The sequence below is a fragment of the Aotus nancymaae genome, unplaced genomic scaffold (assembly GCF_030222135.1).
Source record: "Aotus nancymaae isolate 86718 unplaced genomic scaffold, 86718_ANA_hifiasm-v0.15.2.pri h1tg000018l, whole genome shotgun sequence".
NCBI lineage: Eukaryota > Metazoa > Chordata > Mammalia > Primates > Aotidae > Aotus > Aotus nancymaae.
Genome location: NW_026988430.1, coordinates 14,688,246 through 14,710,777, shown reverse-complemented (window position 1 = coordinate 14,710,777; position 22,532 = coordinate 14,688,246). Strand labels below are relative to the sequence as shown.

At 37.3% G+C, this 22,532-nt stretch overlaps 2 protein-coding genes across 2 annotated transcripts in view; one reads left to right on the top strand and one right to left on the bottom strand.

The window, feature by feature from the left end:
• The window catches only part of DNAH9 (dynein axonemal heavy chain 9), a 368,705-nt gene that overhangs the window by 46,509 nt on the left and 299,664 nt on the right, over nucleotides 1-22,532 (top strand). Inside the window, exons 15-17 of the mRNA XM_064378055.1 lie at nucleotides 8,772-8,907; nucleotides 12,954-13,150; nucleotides 13,260-13,684. Of these exons, the coding sequence (XP_064234125.1) occupies nucleotides 8,772-8,907; nucleotides 12,954-13,150; nucleotides 13,260-13,684 (758 nt within the window). The remainder of the gene's footprint in view (nucleotides 1-8,771; nucleotides 8,908-12,953; nucleotides 13,151-13,259; nucleotides 13,685-22,532) is intronic.
• LOC105717710 (large ribosomal subunit protein eL21-like) lies at nucleotides 2,114-2,621 on the bottom strand. Its single transcript, XM_064378291.1, has one exon. It carries the CDS (start codon nucleotides 2,594-2,596, stop codon nucleotides 2,114-2,116), a length of 483 nt encoding a protein of 160 aa, XP_064234361.1. The 5' UTR covers nucleotides 2,597-2,621.

Below are 22,532 nucleotides of genomic sequence, written 5' to 3'. Positions count from 1 at the left end.
CATTAGTGATGTTGAGAATTTTTTTATATGTTTGTTGGCCATTTGTATATCTCCTTTTAAGAATTGTCTATTCACATCTTTAGCCCACTTTTTTATGGGATTGTTTTTTTCTTGCTGATTTGCTATAACTTAATTTTTAAAACAGTATACCCGATAACTGTCTAGGTCACTAATTATTTTTCTACAATATCATGCATAATGTTTAATTGTATGGATGCACCATGATTTGACTAACTCATCCCGCTGTTGGATATTTGGGTACAGTTGGTTATTCATTTATTACAGTTGTGGTATAATATACATGCAGTACAATGTACAGACAAGTATACATAGAGTTAAGTGAGTTTTTTAAAAATGTATACACTCAGGTAGCTATCACAATACAGAACATTTGTGATGATCCTAGAAAGTTTGCCTGTCCCTCTTTCCAACCAGTATATCCCCATTCTCCTACCAGCCTCAATCATTGATCAGCTTTTTGTCAATATAGAGTAGATTTGTCTTTTCCTATGAATGAAATGATATATCATGTTCTCTTTTGTGTCTGCCTTTTTAAAAACTTAGCCCAGTGTTTTTAAGATTTATCCATATTGTTGCATTTATTAAAAGTCTAATTATTTGTTTTGCTGGAATTCCATTGTATGAATATAACAGAATTTCTTCATCTAATCCCCTAATGATGGTCTTTGAGTTATTTCTAGTTTCTATTATAAATAAAGCTCCTATGTACAGTTTGATATAAGTTATTTCATGGACATATGTTTTCACTTCTCTTGAGAATTGCCAGGTCATCAGTAGGCATATGTTTAATGTTTGTAAGTAATAGCCCAGCAGTTTTCAAAAGTGATTGTGTAATTTATACTCCCAGTGGCAGTGTAATAAAGTTCAGTTGCTCTGCCTCTTCACTAAATTGTGGGTTTGTGTTGTGGGTCTTTAAATTTTTAATATTTTAGTCAGTGTGTGCTGGTATCTCACTGAAATTTTAATTTGTGTTTCTCTGAAGATTTATACTTTTGATGAGAAACAGTTTTAAATTTTCATGTAGTGTGATTTCCCTTTTCTCCTCTTGTAGTTAGTACTTCTGAGTCCTAAGGAAACTACCCCAAAGATTGCAAAGAGTTTTTTATTTTTTCTGTTTAACCTTTTTATTTAGGTGTATCATCTGTCTTGAATCTTTTTTTTTTTTTTTTTGAGACAGACTCTTGCTCTGTCACCCCAGCTGGAGTGCAGTGGCGTGATCTCGGCTCACTACAACCTCTGCCTCCCAGGCTCAAGCGATTAACCTACCTCAGCTCTTGAGTATCTGGGATTACAGGTGCGCACCACTGTGCCCAGCTAATTTTTGTATTTTTAGTAGAGACTGGGTTTCACCATGTTGGCCAGGCTGGTCTTAACTTCTGACCTCAAATGATCCACCCACCTCTGCCTCCCACAGTGCTGGGATTACAGGAGTGAGCCACCGCGCCTGGCCCTTGAATTAATTTTTATTTAGGAAGTTACAGAAGTTGAGTTCATTGTTCTCCATATTAACATCTGATTGTTCCCCATATTAACATCTGATTGTTCCCATACCATTACAAAAATAACTTTTCCTATTAAATTTTTTGGCACCTTTGTTGAAAATTGATTCATTGTATAAAATGTGACTATAAAATATATATGGTAGAAAATACCAATGCCACTCGTTCTTGATTATTGATCAAGAGAGAATCGATTATTAATAAATCTTAAAATCAGGTACTAGATGTCCTCCAACTTAGGTTTTCCTTTTCAAGATCACTTTGACTAGTATAGTTCTTTGTATATCCACATAAATTTTAGATTCAGCCTGCCAATTTCTAGGGGGAAAAAAGCTAGATGTGACTTTGATGAGATTACATTAAATCTGTAGATTGATTTGAAGAGAATGGAGACTTTAACAATATTGAATATAGCAATTCATGAACATGGCATATTGCTTCACTTAGTTAAGTCTCTAATTTTTCTCTGCAATGCTTTGCAGTTTTTAGTGTAGAAGTCTCACACATTTTCCATTAAATCTATCACTGTTTTTTTTTTTTTTTTTTTTTTTTTTTTTACAGTCCAAAGGTCTTTTATTTTTTTTTAACACCTATTATGCCATTAATTCATAGGGAATAGGTTCCAGCAGTTCAGGCTCCTTCCCATTGGTTCTCACAAAGTGTGCTTCTCTGGGTGGAGCAGGCTGGCGCTTCAGTTGGACCCAGGTACCTTTCTCTTTGGCTTCTTTCTTTTTCTGATCATTTTCCTTCACACGTTTTAGGAAGCTATCTCGGCTCTTAGAGTGCTTGATGTGCTCAATACGCACATTAATTCTCTTGGCAAGAATCTTGCCCTTAACTTGTTTGTTTACAACAATGCCAACAGCATGCTGGGTAACATTGTAGACTCTTCTAGTTTTGCCATGATAACATTTGTGGGGCATTCCTTTTTGAACAGTACCCATTCCCTTGATGTCTGCAATATCACCTTTCTTATAGATTTGCATATACGTGGCCAAAGGAACAACTCCATGTTTTCTAAAAGGCCTAGAGAACATGTATCGAGTGCCTCTCCTCTTTCCCTTTGTGTTCGTCATTTTGGCGAATTACTGGAAGATGGCGGTTCCGTTATCACTAAGTTTTTTATGTTTGCAGTTCTACCTTAAATGAAATTGTTTTATTAATTTTATTTTCCAATTACTATCAAGTAGTGTATAAAAGTATAATTGATTTTTACATATTGATATTCTGTGATCTTTCTAAATTTATTGAATGTAGTAATTGCTTTGTAAATTTAGTATGATGATCTATGTAAATAAGTCATTTGCAAATAGAGACAATATTACCTCTTTATTTCCAATTTTTATGGTTTTCTTTTTTCTTTTTGGCCTTATTGTTCTGGCTAGAACCTTCAGTATAACATTGAAGTGGTGAGAGTAGAAATGCTTGCCTCATTTCCAATTTTTTGGAGATACAATTAGTAATTCACCATTAAATTTTTAGCTTTAGGGTTGTGTGGATGTTCTTTATTAGACACAGGAAGACCCCTTTTATTCCTAGTTGGCTAAAAGAATTTCATTATGATTAACATTGAATTTTATTACGTGATTTCTCTGTATATTCTGAGGTCTTTATATAAGTTTACCCCTTTGTTTTGTTAATGGGCACATTGTTTCTTTTCTTTTAATGTTAAACCAATTTTGCATTTCTGAAATAAACACTTGGTCATGTCATATTAATCTTTTTATGTATTATAGAGTTTGATTTGATAATTTTAAAAGATTTTTGTACATGTGTTTATGAATGACATTTATCTTCTACTTTTCTTTTGATGTTTTGGTGTTAAGATTATGCTAGTCTTATCAATTGAGTTGGGAAATATTTTCTCTTTTATTTTCTGAAAAAGTCTGTGGAAGGTTGGTCTCACCTCAGCCTTAAATGTGTGACAGAATTCACCAAGGAATACTTCTGGACATGGAGGTTTCTTTTGGGGAAAGTAGTTGATAAGCATTTCTTTGGTAGATGAAAGACTATTTAGAGTTTTGCAAAACGCCTTTATTAGTTTTTGCAAGTTATTTTTCTCAACAAATGTTTTCATTTTATCTATGTTATAAAACTTAATGGCAAAACTTGTTCATAATTATGTCTTCTTATCATTATGTGTCTATGGGATCTGTAGTGCTGCATCCTTTTTCATTCCTAATATTGGCAATTTAGGAATTGCTTATCTGTTTTTGGCCTTTTCTCTATATGTAATGTATTATTTATCTCAGGCTGCTTTTAATAGATTCTTTTTTCATCTTTGATATTTTTCAGCATGGCAATAACATTCCTAAGTTGGTTTTCATTATGTTCTTCATCCTTGCAGTTTCTAAGTTTCTTGAAACTCTTTTCACTAAATTTTGTGAAATTATGACTTGTTTTTGTTGGCCAGTTCTGCTAGAGTTTTTTCTTTTTCTTAATTTTATAAATCTTTTCAGAAAACCAAATTTTGACTTTGCTAATTTTCTCCATTCACCTTTTTTTCTAGTTTGTTAGTTTCTGTTTTCTATTATTTCATTCAAGTTATTTTCGAGTTAGTTGCTTATGTTTTTAGCCTCAGGATATAAACCTAGGGTCTTGATTTTAAGCCTTTCTTTCAAATAAAGGCATCTGATGATACTAGTTACCCTTTTAGTAGTGCTTTAGAATCATTCCACAAATTTGATCTAACTCATTTGTATATTATTCAGTTTTAAATGTTTCTTTTCTTTTTTTTTTTTTAAACAGAGTCTTGCTGTCTTGCTCTGTCCCCTAGGCTGGAGTGCAGTGATGCTGTCTCAACTCACTGCAATTTCTACCTCCCAGGTTCAAGTGATTCTTGTGCCTCAGCCTCCCAAATAGCTGGGATTACAGGGACATGCCACCATACCCGGCTAATTTTTGTATTTTTAGTAGAGATGAGGTTTTGGCCAGGCTGGTCTCGAACTCCTAGCCTCAAATGATCCACCTGCCTTGGCCTCCCAAAGTGCTGGGATTACAGGTGTGAGCCACCATGCCCAGCTCTTGTTATAACTTCTTTTACTAAGTGATCATTTTGAAGTTTGTTGTTTAATTTCCGTATATTCAGAGCTTCTCTGGATCTCTTTAAAAATTGGTATCTAATTTAATTCTGTTGTGCTCAGAGAAGATACTCTGTAAGCTTTCAATCTTTGGGAATTTACTGAGACTTGTTCCATGACCCAGAATATGGTCTATCTTAGTAAGTGTTCCTTGGAGACTTGACAATAATGTTTATTCTCCTTTTGTTGGGGGTAGTGTTCTAGAAATACAAATTAATTCAAAGCAGTTGATAGCATTGTTGTGATCTTTTGCATTCTATTTGTTGTATCAATTACTGAAGGTAGAGTGTTAAAATATCCACTTACAATTTGGGATTTGTCTATTTAAATTTTAGTTCTGTTAGATTTTTTTTTGTCATGGGTTTGAAGTTAGTTCTATTATAATAATTACAACTTTCACATTTATAATTTTTATAAATGTGTAACATTTTATCACATTTATAATTATTATAACATTTATTTTTTTTTTTATTTTTTTATTTATTTATTTATTTTTTTTTTTGAGACGGAGTTTTGCTCTTGTTACCCAGGCTGGAGTGCAATGGCGCAATCTCGGCTCACCGCAACCTCCGCCTCCCGGGTTCAGGCAATTCTCCTGCCTCAGCCTCCTGAGTAGCTGGGATTACAGGCACGCGCCACCGTGCCCAGCTAATTTTTTGTATTTTTAGTAGAGACGGGGTTTCACCGTGTTGACCGGGATGGTCTCGATCTCTTGACCTCATGATCCACCCGCCTCGGCCTCCCAAAGTGCTGGGATTACAGGCTTGAGCCACCGCGCCCGGCCAACATTTATTATTATAACTTCCTGATTAATTGACCATTTTGTAATTATGGAATTCTCTTTTTATTTCTAACATTACCCCCTTTTTTGAAGTCTATTTTCTTCTGATAATATAGCCTTTCCTTTCCGATTCATTATTCTTACTTTTTGTATTTTGCATCTTTTCCCACCATTTTAACTTCAACCTATTTGTTTCCTTGGATTGAAATTTCTTGTCTTTATAGTCAACTTATAATACAAATTGACTTTTTAAGTCTAACAACTCTGCCTATTCATTGGAATGCATAGACTATTTACATTTAATGTAAGTATCCGTATGGTTGAATTTAGCTCTACTAAATTTTGCTATTTGCTTTCTATTTGCTTCATTGCTTTCTTGTTCCTCTGCTCTTCCATTCTCACCTGCTTGTTGGGTAATTGTATATATTTTAGTATTCTATTTTAATTTCTCAATTGGCATTTCAGCTTTACCTTGTTGCATTACATTTCTAGTGGTTGTTCCAGATTTCGATATGCATCTTCAGCTTATCATGATCTACTTAGAGTTTTCCCACAGAAACCTTGCCAAAGTGTGGTGTAATTTAACTTCTCACCTATCTTTGGTACTGCTGTCGTGTGAGATACTTATATATATGCACACACGTAATATATATTCATAGTAAAATATATGATATCTATTAATATGCATATTAAGCCCCACAATGCAGTGTTATAGTTTTTACTTTAAAATAATAAAAAATTTTTACAATGTTTACCCACATACTCATGATTTTCAGGCTTGTTATTCCCTTCTATCGATGTAAATTACCATCTGGGATTATTTCTCTTCAGCCTGAAGAAATTTATTTAGTAGTTCTTCAAGTTCAGGTCTGCTTATGAGATATTCTCTCAGTCTTTGTTTATCTAAAAATGTCCTTATTTCATCTTTGCTTTTAAAGGACAGTTTCACTGGGGACACATTGTGTATAGACAGTTTTTTTTTTTTTCTTTCTGAAGTTATTTCATTATCTCCTACCCTCCAATTTTTTTTATAAGAAGCCAGTCATAATTTGTATCTTTGTTTCTCTATATGTAATATATTATTTATCTCTGGCTGCTTTTAATAGATTCTTTTTTCATCTTCAATATTTTTTCAGTGTGACGATAATGTTTCCAAGTTGATTTTCATTGTGTTCTTCATGCGTGGAGTTAGTAAGTTTCTTGAAACTCTTTTCACTAAATTTTGTGAAATTATGATGTTCTTGTCTGCTAAAATTTCAACATCTATGTTATTTTCTGAGTCTATTTCTTTTCTTTTTTTCCTTTTTAATGAGACTGAAGTTTAATTTCTCTCACATAAAATAGGTTAAATGAGTAGGCTTTCCAGGGTTAGTATGACAATTATGAAATCAGAGACCTACCCAGATTATTTTCTGAATTTGTTCTTAGTGACTGTTTTCTCTCCTGGTTAAATATCACATTTATCTTCTTCTTTGTATGTCTAGTAATTTTTTTTATTATGTGCTAGACTTGTTGAATGCCACTTAAATGCCACTTGAGAATTTGGATTTTTTTCCTTTACAGAGTTTGAGTTTTGTTTTGGCGGCCACTAATTTACTGATGGATCACCTTGACCCTGTTGAGGCTCATTTTTTAAGGATCTAATGAGGACTTACTCTGGAATTGAGCTGCTCTAATTCTAATTCATGGTGTTTCCAGGGTCTCAACTGAATTCCTGGGTTATCTGCAAGGTTGCTTCATTATTTCTGATATAACTCTAACATTCTCCAACACTCTATCACCTACATAATTTCCATTCAGCTTAGAGCCCTCTGCAACTATTCTTCACCAGGTCTTACAGAGCCTAGCTTTAAACATACACAGCTGATTCCTCGGTCAGACTCAAGAGGACCCGGCCACCACAGCAGCACCAAACTCCAGATTCTGCCTTCTCTGCCCATCAGCATGGATGCTCTAACTGAGCTCCACTAACCTGTGCCATAGTTTGGAAAGGGTCTTTGGATAGAAAGCCAGGTGGTGGTTAGGCTCACCTTGAGTATGTCCCTTCTTTCGAGGATCACATCCTCGTTCTGTCTGTTATTCAGTTACCCAAACTAATTATTTCTTTTATTATTATCAGTTCTATGTTTGTTTGCAGAAGAAGAGCAAGTACAATCTGACTCTTTTCTGTTGTGGTTAAAATCAGAAACTCAGAGTATTTCTTCCTACTTCATAGAAAATTCCAACACGTTTGTTTCTTAGACTGCAGTATATTTGAGGCAGTAAACAAAGGTGAAAGATATAGATATTACATTGATAGCTTGACAATCAGAGAAGGTAGAACAATTATACAAAGCAGTCATAAACGCTAGAAGTTATTTAATGTGGAAGCAAACAAGTGTACACATTGTAACACCTGAGAGCAATTCTATTGTCACCGTGTTGTGATTTGCATGATGATGGACTTTAAGTCATGAAGAACATACATCTTAAATCTACTTAGGAAAGAAAGGTGTGGGTATTGCATCTTAGAAATTGTAGAGTTGTTTTATCTAAAAGCAAGATCATGAGATTATTTAAATCCAGGGGGATTTAGAACATGGCAATACATCCTAAAGGGATAAATGTGAGTCATCTAGAAATGTTACTTCTGCAAGTTAGTTCCTGCTTTCTCTGAAGATATTAGATAACTGGAATACTGCTGTAAAAAAGTGTTAATAATGCAAATAATGAAAAGTAAATGGGATGTCTGTACTTGGCAGTGCTGAGCATTTAGGCTTCCTTTCCTTGAAGCCCAAACCTTGTTACCATGGTGATGCTTGGGCACCAATAGGTCAAGAGTGTATCATGTAAAAGAGAAGGTGGGGAGGGAGGAAGGGAGAGAGAGAGAGAAACATTTTTTATTTGTATGCATTTTCTGAATCACTGAGTATGATTGAATGCCAACTGCAAAACACTTCAGCTCATTTCTGATAATTAACCAGAAAATGCTTTGCTTCTTTGAACCTCAAGTTTTTGTTAAAATTTGAATCTTAATGCTGTCTACCCTTAAAATTCCTTCCTCTGCCTACCCTAACTTCTGCCCTGATGCAGCTTCCTCCACACTATATCAACCAGCACTTAGGAAGCACACACATTGCATCCATCAGCATTGCTTCTGAGAAGCTGGACCAACCCCATCCTCCTTCTTCAGGGACAGGTTGGCCCCTATATTCCCATCATGGACTAACTTCGCCGTCCTTTCAATCAATGATAATACTCATTAGGCAGAGTGGATTCAATACACATCTAATAACAAATTTTCCACAAGAGGGTTTTTTCTCTGTGTGTTGTTTTTATTTTGACTGTTGATTACGCCAGTTCTTCCATGCTATTAAACAAGGTTTTTATCCTTTCTTCTTTCTTTTATAGGAAAACCTGGGTCTATTTTCAGCAGACCCAACCTCCAATATCTGGAAGTCTTACCTTAACTCTATTGACAATATGTTGCTGAATGGATTCTTTCTTGCCATTGAGTGCTCCCTCAAGTATCTCCTGGAAAATACTGGTACTTACTGGTTTATGGATGCGGGTTTTTATTGGAAAGATAACAGCAGTAACATTTGTTGAATTATATTGAAGAGCAACTGAGTGCTCTGAGACTTTTCCCAAAACATTGTAGACATTTTGTGAATGATACACAGTATAATAGAAAAGGTTTTGAACTTCTAAATTGTTCAAAAACAAAAGATTTCTGATGCTTAAAATTAGATAATAAACCAAGCTGTAAGATAATGACACATATAGCAAAAGCAAAAGCATAAAAGCGAATTCCATCTAAATCAAGCTTCAGTAAAGAGGAGTGACCAAGTTAAGCAGCAGGAAGCGCTGCTGGTAATGAAGGCAGAAAGTTTCATCCAAGCTTAACTTGTATGGGGCAGTGGGTAGGGGGTATTCTGTGCCTTCAAGCTTCATGTGCTTGATCTCTGTAGCCTTTTGAGAACACACGGAGATTGTAGCAGCCAGGTTAAATGGAAGAAACAAGTTTTTCTGAGTGAAAGAGTCACACAAGAAGCAGAAGAGGAGGTAATTTTCAGAAGAAAAATAAATGTTTAGAACATAATGGGCATTCTTTGTAGCTTTTAAAAAATAGTTAAGGGCTTTGAATTTTTAGTGGATAAACTGGGGTAAGGTACACAGAGTTAAAGATACAGAAAAGGCTAACCTTGGCTAGGAAACGATGAGATGGACAGGGCAGAAGAGTTTAGGAGTAAAAGTTGAATTAAACCTTCACATCTAGCAGATTCTGTGTTGCTTAGCAAGGAACTTATAGAAAGATTTGTCAAAATGAAAAGGCAGAGGTAAATATTTTGAAGCTAGAGGATGGAAGTGAGATGAGAGCTTTTAAGAACTCAAGGATCAAAATGAAATACTGATATAAAATAAATAGTCCAAGGCCAATGTCCAGATATCCAGCCCATAAAAGAGACTACATGCAGACACCTAGGTTGAGAATATAGAGAGAAGCAAGGCCCAGCACTGAGTGGAACCCCAGTGGCCATCCCCCATGGTCTTGATAGATAGAATGGCTGAGGTGTAAGGCATGGTCTTTGCTTGCAGGATACAGGGGTGCTCCAAACTAAGGAGATCAACAACAGGACTCAGGAAATCCAGCATAGTTAGCAAGGTGGGAGATCATCTTCCAGAGCCTGGGAGCAACAAGCCAATGGGGCATGGAACACGGGCACCATGTCTGGACAACTGGCTCTTACAGACCAACACTGGTGGTGTTCACCTTAGTGAACTGACCAAACCTCTTCTTATGCTGGAGGTTCAGGGGGCTTCATCACTCATCCTTCCATAGAGAATCTAGGAAGACACCCCAGCCATACTTGGGTGCAGGCAAGGTACTAGAAATGAAGCCTTAATGGCTCCATCCTTGACCAGTGGCTATCTGGTTCTTCTGATCTGGGCTGTCTGCTGTGTCATGTGTCCACTTGTGGGAAAGACAGAGTGAGACCAGGGGATGGAGAGAAGAGATGGCAGTCTTTCTCCAAGATTACCAAAGTGTCCTTCCCTGTGTGGAAAAAGGAGAGCAGGGAACACATTTTCTTCACAATATAGAGGCCCTTCAAATTCTCCTTTGAATGGGCAGGAGCTAAACTTAGCAGCTGCCTGAGCTGAAGCACTATAGATAAAATTTAAAAGGCACTGGTTATCTAGGGGGAAGTAAAGGAGCCTAAAGGGACCTCTGAGAAGAAAATCATGGTGACCCCTTACAGTGGCTCAGTTGGATGGCTTTTTCATCCTAGGTCTACCTTATCATTTTGTTTTCTTGTATCTGGTCAGGCCCACAATAAATGAGGATAAGGCCCTGGAAAATGGTAGAGACACAGGATGAAAGGAAGCTGTCCACCAAACTGAAACATTCACCTTGGTCTGTTACTTGGAGGGGAGTCTACAGCGGTGGGGAGAGGGGGGTACTTCTATGACATTGTTGAAAGCATTCCCAAGACTTGGGTTGGTCTCCCTCTCATCTGTCAACCCAAACCCTGCACACATTATATGCTTCCAACTCCATAGAGAAATGTTCTTCCTCCTCTTACCTAGTAAAATGATTTATGTGTGCCAAGATGGGAACCAGGACAATCTGCTTTGGATGATAATTACACTGGCATTACATCCAATGTGGAGATTACAGTCCCATGTCAACATACAGGGCAAAAATCTCATGTAGTCAAAACATTCTTTCAAGTCTTTTGAATTCTGCATACTATACGCAACCTTATCTATTAAATTTTAAGTACATAATATGTATATTAATGCAGAATATGTCATGAGTATATGTATAAAATAAATTATGGGTGATTTTATAAACTATACTATTTTATAAACTTAGACTAGTTTTTATAAACTATACTATTTTATAAACTTATAGTAATATAATTACTTTGTTATTGGTAAATTTGTGTCCCCATAAGTTAAATATTTGGGACTCTCCTGAGTCCAATAACGCGAATTTGTCATCCCTCCAGTTCTGAAGGCAAGGCCCTAGTCTTACATATTTCGAGGATCCTGCAGTATTTTAGGTAGGGTGAATGGCTAAGCTGTGGTAATAAAAACTCCATCAACAATATGGTTTAAAGGACAAAGAAGTCTACCCTTGAAAGCAAGAGTCCAAGGTGGGTGTTCCAGTTTGCTGGGTAGATTCCTTCCATCCTGTGGCTCCATTCTTCAGGGCCTTGTCCTCATTTCTGGGGTTGAGTTGACTCACTGCCATGTCCAGTTCTAGTCTGGTAGAGGAGAAAGAGAGTTAGTATAGAGAGGGGTCACCTGTAATCTCAGGAGTCCCAGCCTACAAGTGGCACCATCACATTTTCCTAACATCCACTGGTGAGGAAATTTCATTGCCACACCTGTCTGCCAAGCAGGGCTGGGAAATCTGGTCAAATCCCAGTTATCACTCTATTTCTAGGGAAGAAGACAGCAATGGATTTCAGTGAACATTCTCTTGCTACCCATAGTATTCAGCCCTTAACAGGCTCCTAAACATGTCTACAGTCGAAAAGTCATATAAAAATAAGTGGTTATTGATAAAAGTTTAAGCATATATCTTGTACCTGGAATATCTTGCTCTGTGTTATATTTTGATTTAAATTTAGCAAGGCAAGTTGACCTAGTAAGTAATCAGGGATTTGTTAATTATTCATACTGTTTTTAAAGTTTTTATCACTGCAGGACCACAGCAATAAATTAAGTTGTTTCTTAGAAAAGGAAACGGAGCAGAATAGGCAAAATTGTAATTTCTCTTTGTGGTTGGTGTCCGTACATCATTGACAAGCTCAGCTGCATTTGCCTAGTGGTGACCAGTGTGGATAAATTGTGCCTAGGAAGAAATAAGCTGCTTCCAAGAAATGGGCTTTGAAAAATCAACCTCTTCTCATCTGGGCATGGTGGCTCACGCCTATAATCCCAGCACTTTGGGAGGCAGAGGCGGGCGGATCACAAGGTCAGGAGTTTGAGACCAACCTGGCCAATATGGTGACACCCCATCTCTACTAAAAATACAAAAATTAGCTGGGCATGGTGGCGCACACCTGTAATCTCAGCTACTTGGGAGGCTCAGGCGGGAGAATCGCTTGAACCCAGGAGGTGGAGGTTGCAGTGAGCCGAGATTATGCCCCTGCTCTCCAGCCTGGGCGACAGAGCGAGACTCCACTCTGTTGGAGAAAAAAAAAAAAAAGAAAAATCAACTTCTTCTCAACCAGAGGCTGGACTGTCCCCAAGAGGCATCTGAGAATGTGGAAGGGGAGTATGGCTTGGGCTGATCCAGCACTAGAATGTGCTCCATGAAGACAAGGAAAGTAAATATCCTGCAGTGCCCAGGAGAGCTTTGCACCAGAATTGGCCTATTCAAATGTCAGTGGTTCCCAGGTCGAGAAGCCCTGCAAGACTATCACCCTCACATTGTGTGGGATGTAAACAGATTTTACATTTCCATTTCCCTACAGTCTAGCAGCTTATCTAAAGGAAAGCATTCCTCGAAGTGCTTTTAAAACACTCCTCTACTTTGATCGCTCTTTGTTTTGTTTGCTTGTTTCCTGTGTTTTTCAGAGTGTAAGGCAGGACTTACCCCAGTATTTGAAGCACAGCTGACTCTAGCCATCCCAGAGCTAGTTTTCTATCCATCTCTGGAGTCTGGAGTGAAGGGGGGTTTCTATGACATTGTTGAGAGTCTCGTCACCAGCATTTTTGGGATCTCATCTCTGGTGCCACGGCTTTCCCCACGAAACTGCTCTCCTCACTATCAGGTACTGGAGCTGCAGCCACCCTGCCCTCCACCTGTGTCCCCTCCAGCCGAATCTCGAACTTCGGGCTGCGCGCTGTTGTAAACTGCTTGCCGTTGTCTCGCTTCCCCAGGTGGACCTGGACACCATGCCAGTTTTGGCAAACATGCGGCGCACACTTATGGAGAGAGTCCAGAGGATGATGGGCCTCTGCCGTGGCTATCGGAGCACCTTCAGCCAGTATTCCTACCTCTATGTGGAGGACCGGAAGGAGGTTCTGGGTCAGTTTCTGCTGTACGGGCATATCCTCACTCCAGAGGAAATTGAAGACCATGTAGAAGATGGCATCCCAGAGAACCCTCCCCTCCTTTCTCAGTTTAAAGTGCAAATCGACTCCTATGAAATGCTCTATGAAGAGGTGTGCAGCCTGGAGCCCATCAAGGTGTTTGACAGCTGGATGAAAATTGATATTCGACCCTTTAAGGCGTCTCTGCTGAATATTATTAAGAGGTGGAGCCTCTTGTTCAAACAGCATCTTGTAGACCACGTCACTCACAGGTACTACAATTGTTTTCACTTTCTTCTGGCCTGCTAGGCTGAGAGGAACACTGTGTTTTTAATGTTTTTCATATTTTTCTCCACAGGTATGTTGGTTAAAATTAAAAATTAAGACAGCAGCTGGGCACTGTGGCTCACGCCTATAATCCCAGCACTTTGGGAGGCTGAGGCGGGTGGATCATGAGATCAGGAGTTTGAGACCAGACTGGTCAATATGGTGAAACCTTGCCTCTACTAAAAATGCAAAAATTAGCCAGGCGTGGTGGCGGGCACCCATGGTCCCAGCTACTGAGGAGGCTGAGGCAGGAGAATCACGTGAACCCGGGAGACAGAAGTTGCAGTGAGCCAAGATCATACCACTGCACTCCAGCCTGGGCGACAGAGTGAGACATCATCTTAAAAAAAAAAAAAATTAAGACAGCTGGTCAGAGGTTCTAGGCTTTTGGACACCCTGGTGACTTATGTCCTGCCCTTTTCTTTGTTCACCAGATAAAGCCTCTTTGTTTTGTTTTCCATTTGACGTCCAGTGTGTGAAAGACATGTGGTTGAGTGGTAATGTTAGAGACAATAATAGCAGATCAAGCTCCCTTCACAGCCCCATGTGATCCCTTTAAGCTTGGGAAGCAGAGGTGTTCTAATGAGCCTCTTTGTTTTACTTCTACCACTTACTCCTTGTCTCAGATTATCCAACTGGGCAATGTGGACATCATCGAAACCCCATGCTCCTGACTGCCTGTTTGTGCCATTCACTGTGTGACAGGCTGGGTACGAAACTCTGGTCTGTCCTACTGTGACCTAGACTACCCAGCCCAGCAGTAGTCTCTCTAAGCCAAGTATCATTCTCTGAATGAATAATCCATGAGGTCAACAGTCCCCTGGTCACTTTACCTTGGCCTGGTCCCCAGAGACCCAACACAATTAGAATCTCGACCCCCATCTCAGAATCCACTGGGGGAGCACCAGTCCCTCTGCACAGCGATCACCCTTTGGAGTGCCAGACAACACTGCAGGGAGGCCAACCTGACCCTGTCCTTAGTTTCGTGCTGATTTTGCTTAATGCTGCCACTGCCTTGCTCCATGATCTGGAGCCATAGGCAGAAAGAAAATGGCAACATCGAGAATTTTATCTATCTACAGATAAACTTTGAGAGACTATCCAAGGGTAACGTTTGACCACCCTAGGAAACCCCAAGAATGCTTTGTGGGGATGTCTTAAATATGGCTTTCTGGGTATTCTTCCACATTCATGAAAGCTTTTGTTCCCTGAGGAACTCAGAAGCAAGAAGAGGAAATGCTGGTGGATGGTAGGACTGTGACAGAGCCCCAGAGTGGAGCATTGTTGGAGGGGACAGATGCTTTGTGGTCCCTCGCCATTGTTAGGTCTAGTAATCCAAGGGCAAGGCAGCATGTTTCAAAATGCCGGTTTTATTATTCAGGCATGGCAAGGCCACAGAGCAGGGGATGACTGCCATAAAAAGGTAGATTGTTACTCACAGTTCCCAGGAGGACGGTGTATAGCATGCCACACATGGCCACAGGGGGAAGCTCCAGGGTCTGTAAGGAGGCAGAGGGGAGTGGAGAATACAGGCAGGGGCCTTTGTTGTGATTTCTGTGGGAAGGAATAGGTGAGGCATGGCAAGCAGGTTTAGGATTGGTGAGTTTGAACATTTCAGCAGCTCTGGGGCATAGAGACTTTTTCTAATTGTCTAGGACCTGGCCTTGGGCTGATTCGGTCAGCAGGATAATGGCCCAGAGCATCAGAGCCAGTTGGACTCTGGAATGGTTGCTTTGCATATGAAAGATGTGCTCACAGGCCAGCCACTGCTGTCTCAAGGAATTGCTCAGCCCTGCGTGGGGAAGTCCCTCTAGAGTTTCTAAGACCCCAGATATGAAAGGATCAAAAACACATGGTTGATACAGGACGTGGTAATAGCAGCTGTTATGGGCATCAACCAGGTAGGCTTCATTCAAAGAATCTAGCAAGAGTTGGTTTAACAGGATGAACACACAGTAGAGCAATTAGGAGGCCTGAATTTGTGTCCTTGAATCCCTGTTTCCTCATCTCTGAAAGAAGACAGCCCAACTGGATTCTTCTAAGATGGCTTCTGTCTTCCATCTTTAACAGTTGGTGATTCTAGAAACTGGCTATCGTGTTACACTTTAGGAGAAGGTTTTAGAAGATTTTGGAGGATTAGATAAAATAGAAATAATACAAAAAATTATTATCATCTCTTTGTGCCATGTAATTATGTGATTTCTACCTTTCCTTAATATGTCAGGATGAATCTCACCTTTTGTTGCATCTTAGATACTTCATTCAATGCCAGAAGTCCAACCCCCTTTTATTACATAAATTCTTATCCTCATTCAGCTCTTCCTGTCCTAATCTGACTCAACTCCTACCCCTGCACTTGCAAAGCTTTCCCGTGTGCTTGCACCAGACCTCAGGATCTTACAGCAGCAAATACCCACTGTCTCCTTCATCTTTTCTCATCACCTTTTTGCTCCAACTGAATCCTGGCTCTTTCTGTTCTCCCCTAAGGACACTGCTTCCCTTTTAACAGTGTTGCTTTAAGTAGTCTTACATGTGATCATGGAGTAGGTGAGTATACCTCTAGGGTGTATATCTAAAAGTGGAATTGCTAAGTCAAAGAGTATGCATATCATGCCAAACTCACTCCATGGTAGAGACAGCCATGGGTGAAAGCTCTTACAGCTTAGCATCCTCCTCACCTCTTAGTATTGATAAATTGTTTAATCCTGGCCACTCTGGTGGGAGTGTAGTGGTACCTCACTGTGTTAAATTAAATATTTTGCACTACTCTGAGTATTTATGTTTCTGGCAAGTCATTATGTTTCCTTTTCTGTGCCTATTCATATCTGTTGTTCATTTTTCTAATGGAGTTTGTTTTTTCCTTTTTGATATTATGATTAGGAATTACTTACATATTCTGTATCTAGTCCTTTGCTATTGTACTTGCAAATGGAGTCTACCATTTTGTGAACTGTCTTTTCACTCCACTTATGGTATATTCTGATAAACAGATTCTTAATTTCAGTGTGGCCAAATGTGTTCAACTTTTTCCTTACATTATTCTTTCATCTTATTAAATAAATCCTTTTTGCCCTGGTATCCTAATGATACTCTCCTGTATTCTCTTCTGAAAGTTTTAAAATTTTATCTTTCACAATTAATAGTTCCTTATCTAGCACTGCATGAATATGAAGAAATCCTAATTACTGTAGCTTAGTGACAAATCTCAGTATCTGGCAGGGCAGGTCTCCACCTGGATCGTTTTCATCAAGAATGTCTTGACAGTTCTTGGTCCTTAGCATTTCATATAAATTGTAATTATCAGTTTGTAAAGGAAAAAAGTCTGTTGAGATTTTAATTATGTTTGTAGTGACTATAGATCAATCCGAGTAGAACTGATGATATTGAGTATTCTTGTCCAAGAACATGTTCTCTCTCCACTTATTTGCATCCTTTTTATGACTTTCAGTGAAATTTTGTAATCGTTTTCTTTAAAATAATTCAGATATATTCCTCAGTATTTTTTTTTCAGTTCCTGGCATAAATAATATTTTTAAATTGTATTTTCTGTAGAAATGGGATTGATTTTTGTATTTGACTTTGTATCAAGCAACCCTGCTAAATTAATTTAATAATTTTGATAATTCATCTGTATACTCTTTGGTGTTTACTATGTACATGGTCATCATCTACACATTTATGATAGTTTTATTTCTTCTTCCTTCTCAGTCTTTATGCTTTATATCTCTATCTCTTATCTTACCACCCTGGCTAGGAGTTCCAGTAGAATGTTGAATGAAAGTGGGGATAACATATATCTTTGTCTTGTCTCTGATCTTAAAAGGAGTGCTTTCAACATTTCACTGCTGAGTATAATATTTACTGTGAATTTTCTGTGTATTTGCTTTATCTGACTTTAAAACTTCCCTTCTATTTCTAATTTGTTAGGAGTATTTAGCATAAATGGATATAAAATTTTATCAAGTGTTTTATCTATGTCCATTAAGATAATTCTGGTTTTTCCCTCAAGCTGTTAAAGTGGTGAACATATTATTTGGCTTCTAATATTAAAACAACCCAGCATCTGAGATATACCCAAAATATAAAGTATTATCTTTTTCAATGAACTCTCTGGTTTATTTTGTTTGCAAATATTTTGTTTAGCATTGCTGCACCTGCTTGTGATTGAATTTGGCCTTCAATTTTCTTTCTTTCTTTTTTTTTTTTTTGTTTTATTGTCTGTATCTGATTTTTGGTTATGTAATTTTGCTAGCTTCATAAAACAAGAAGTAATCCTTCTTACTTATTCTCCAGAAGACTTGGTGTAATCTTGAAATTCTCTGATCTGTGAAAGTTTGATTTAAATTTCTTATTGAGCCATCTGGGCTTGGGATTTTCTTTGTAAGAAGATTTTAGCCTATAATTTCTTTAGTGATTATAAAGATACTGAAGTTTTCTATTCCTTAGTAAGTCACTTTTAGTAAGTCATATTTTCTAGGAATGTATCCATCTCATGTAAATCTTTAAATTAATGTTATAAAATGGATAATATCGTCTCAACTGTTTAATCTCTGCAAAGTCAATGTTGTCTCCCTCTTTCCTTTTCTATCTATTTTTATTTGTGCTTTCTGGTTTCCTTTCTTAGTCTTGCCAAACACAAAAAACTAATAAATTCATTGATTTTATTTATTATAGTTTTATTGTTATTTCAATAATTTATTTTTTTATTTTATTATTTTCTTTACTATTTTGGATTTATTTTCTGTTCTTTGGCTAATGTTTGCTTGTTAATTTTGAGTCTTTTGTCTCTTTGAATGCTAACATCGAAAGTTATAAATTCTCTTCTAAGTACAGTTTTACCTCCATCTTGCATTTTAGTATGTAATATTCTCATTTAATTTAGCTCTAAATACCTTTCATATTGATTATAATGGGTTCAGATTTTTTAATTTTTCAAATGTGGGACTTTTCTATTAGAGTTTTGTTGTTAATTTCCAACTTAATTGCAATGTGGTTAGAGAATGATATATGAAATAACGAGCTTCTGAAATTTGTTGAAGTTTGCTTTATTCACTATAGTATATTCAGTTCTTACAAATTTCTGGGCATATTTGGAAATAATGTATATTCTATAAGTACTGAGTGGAATGTTCTCTGTATGCCTATTCATTTAAGTTTGTTAATTATTCTATTCAAATCTACTGTATCCCCACTGCCTTTTTTTAATCTGCTTAATTTATCATCACTTACTAAGATAATTGTTTTAAAAATCTTCCATTTTGATGATATATTGTCAATTTCTCCTTGTAATTCTGTCAATTTTTGCTTCATATATTTTGAGGTTATGTTATATAGGCATACAGATTTTGACTTTTTATATCTTCTTGGAACATTGGACCTTTTAACCAAACATTAAATATCTTCTCTATCACTAGCAATATTTCTTGTACTAAAGTATATTTTGTCTTATATTAATGTAGCTAAACCAATTTTTCTTTGGTGGTATTTGCTTGGTGTATCTCTTTTTATATTTTGGCTTTCAACCTTGCTGTGCCCTTACATTAGAAGACATTTTTACAATCAACATAGAGCTGATTTTTTAAATCCACGTTAGCAATAAATATTTTTTTAACTGGAAGGTTTTGATCATTAACATTAATCATGGTATATTTTAATTTAAATCTACCATTTTATTATGTTCTTTTAGTTTGCTATTCTTTTTCATTTGTTTTCTTTTTTGTCTGCTTTGGGATATAATTTTTTATCCTTTCTTTTATTTTCTTTATTCCATTTTTCCCTCTGCTACTTTGAATGTAATACCATATAGTTCTACTGTTCTAATGGTTACCACTGCTGTTTTAATAAGCATATCCTTAAAATAAATAAATTTGTTTCTATTTTTAATCTCTTCATAATGAATAAAAGAATTTAGAATAGTTTGATGTCTCCTGTTCATCCATCAAATTATATTCTATCTTTTCAAGTAACTTAGACTGTGCTCTATTATTTATTTAAGACTCACGAATTATACATATATACCGAATGTTTATTTAGATTTACCAATATACTTACCATTATCGTTCTACAGTCCGACATGCCACTGAGATATATCCATTAGAAGTTCCTTTAGTAGCCGGGCGCTGTGGCTCACGCCTGTAATCCCAGCACTTTGGGAGACTGAGGCGGGTGGATCACGAGGTCAAGAGATCGAGACCATCCTGGTCAACATGGTGAAACCCCGTCTCTACTAAAAATACAAAAATTAGCTGGGCATAGTGGCGCGTGCCTGTAATCCCAGCTACTCGGGAGGCTGAGGCAGGAGAATTGCCTGAACCCAGGAGGCGGAGGTTGCGGTGAGCCGAGATCGCGCCATTGCACTCCAGCCTGGGTAACAAGAGCGAAACTCCTTCTAAAAAAAAAAAAAAAAGTTCCTTTAGTAAAGGTCTATTGATGAAGTGCTCTCATTCTTTCTATGTCTGAAATGTACTGAAATGTATTTATTTTGCCCTTGTTCTTTAAAAATAGTTTTGTGGAGGAGAGAATTCAAGATAACATGAATTCTCTTTGATTATTGAAAATATTATTCTACTGTGTCCTGGCTTCCAATTTTTGTTGCTGAGTCATCAGTTATCAGTCTAGGTTTTTTGTTTGTTTTAGTTTTTGTTTTTGTTTGATATGTGTGGTGTTGTTAAGAAACTTGTCTTTGCTCTTAAGCTAATTTTAAGATTATTTTTTCTTTTTGGTAATCTATAGTTTCATAGTAAAGTATTTATATGAGGGTTTTTTAATATTTATTCTGCCTGGGATTTGTTGAGCCTTCTTGACTTTACATTGAGTGTCTTTCAGCAATTCAAGAAAATGCTTAGCCAGACTCTTCTCAAATGTTGCTTCTTGCTTGTTGTCTCTATTTTGTTCTTCTGGCGCTTTTGTTATACTTACATGTGATGTTTTCATTATCTCCTATCTTTTAGTGACTTGCATATTTTTCCTTTTTTCTCTTTCTACTCTGCAGTTTGGAAACTTCTCCACATATATCATATGGCAGTCTAATCCCCTTTCAGCTTCGTCAAAATCTTCAGTGTAATCCACTCACTGAAATTTAAATTACAATTTTATTTTCCATTTTTAGATCTTCTACTCAGTTATTTTATAATTTTGCTTGCTTGTTTTTATTCTTTGTTATTTTTCACATTTTAAGCTTTCTCTTTTATTTTTTAAGTTTTGGAATATGTTTATTAGAGTATAATCTTAAGATAATTTTTGATTTGTCAACTTAAAAATGTTTGCTTCCTCCTGCCATATAGTAAAGTGATATAAAGACCTACTGAAAATTATTTGCTTCTTTCTCCTGGAATTGTCCATCAACATATGATCATTTTTGCATTGCCAGCAAACACCTGCTAGAAGCTTTTTTAATGCTTCTTTTCACAAAGCAATGCTATCACAAGCCATAATTCTCATGTAATCTACTTCATAAATTTTGCCACTTCTCTGAATCCAGCATTCAATATAAAGGTCAACAACACACTATCACAGATTTCTAGAGTGCTCAGAGAACCTCTGAAATGGCCTCCATTCTTGACTCTGTTACAATGCTGGATTTATGCTTGAACATACAGGTCAATCTGGGCCAGGGCCAGGACCAGGGCCAATAACCTGTCAAGACTGTAAGAACAGATCAAGTCTTCTGAAAGCTGGTTCCTAAAGAAAGCATTTCTGTATAAACTGATATGTCCTGCTTAACAGGAACAGGTTGTTTTTCAGAGTCAGTCTTACATTGATGTCTACCAAACTATAGAGGAGTCACTTTCTCCTGTTCTGTGGGACAGAAACAATAAAGCAATGCACCAAATAAAGGACCCTTTTGTCTTTTAAACAGATCACATATTGCCACTTTATATTCTGCATCTCAATCCCACTGTCTGAAATCTTCATAGGTTTAGTTTCACTTTTCTGCTGACTCCCACCCATCGTGACTTTTTTGTGTATTTTGTGATCTTTGATTGTAAAAGCATATCATTTAGAATTTAAGCCTTGGTGAATCTTTTGAGACCTAGACTGTAGTTGCCTTCCTTCAAAAGATTTGCATTTCCTCTGCCAGTGATCAAGGAACTCTACCAACCCTGGGCCATGGGGACTGTGCCCTACAGTGGTCCATCAGTGCCAAGGTCAAGACAGGCAAATTTCCTCAACATCCCTTTCTGTGCTGCATATTTATTTTTGCTCACCCTTACAGTGTCCCAACTTTATGTGCAGCCTCCTATTACCCTTCTCACTTCATGTGGGCCCTAGACTTAATTACTAGTCCTTCAGGTCCCACAAACAATTAAATAGAAACTCAGGGTCTCCAAGCTTCAGTAGAAGCTCTCATTTGGAAGCCAGCACCAGATCCTTTTTACCTCCCAGGTTCTTGCTTTGACTACATTTTCAGCCTCCAGAGATTCCTTAATTTCATGCTACCTTAGTGATGCATTTTTAAATGATTTGGAAATACTTGCTTAAATATTTCATTGTTTTATCAGAAAGCTTACCTATATGATTATGTAAACTAAGCAGTTAGAAATACAAGTCCACCATTTTCTAATTCAGGCTTTTGCCGTATCACCCCATTGAAGTTTTTCTTGTCACACTCGCCAGTGAATTTTGTATGGTCAAATTCAATTGTAGTTATCGGTCTTCATCTTACTTTTACCTCTCAGCAGTACTGGGCACAGCTGATCCTCCCTCCTTCCCAATTCCTCACTTTTCTTGCATGCCTTTCATCTCACTGTCTATTTCTTCTTGGTCTCTTTTACTGGACTCATCTCATCATTT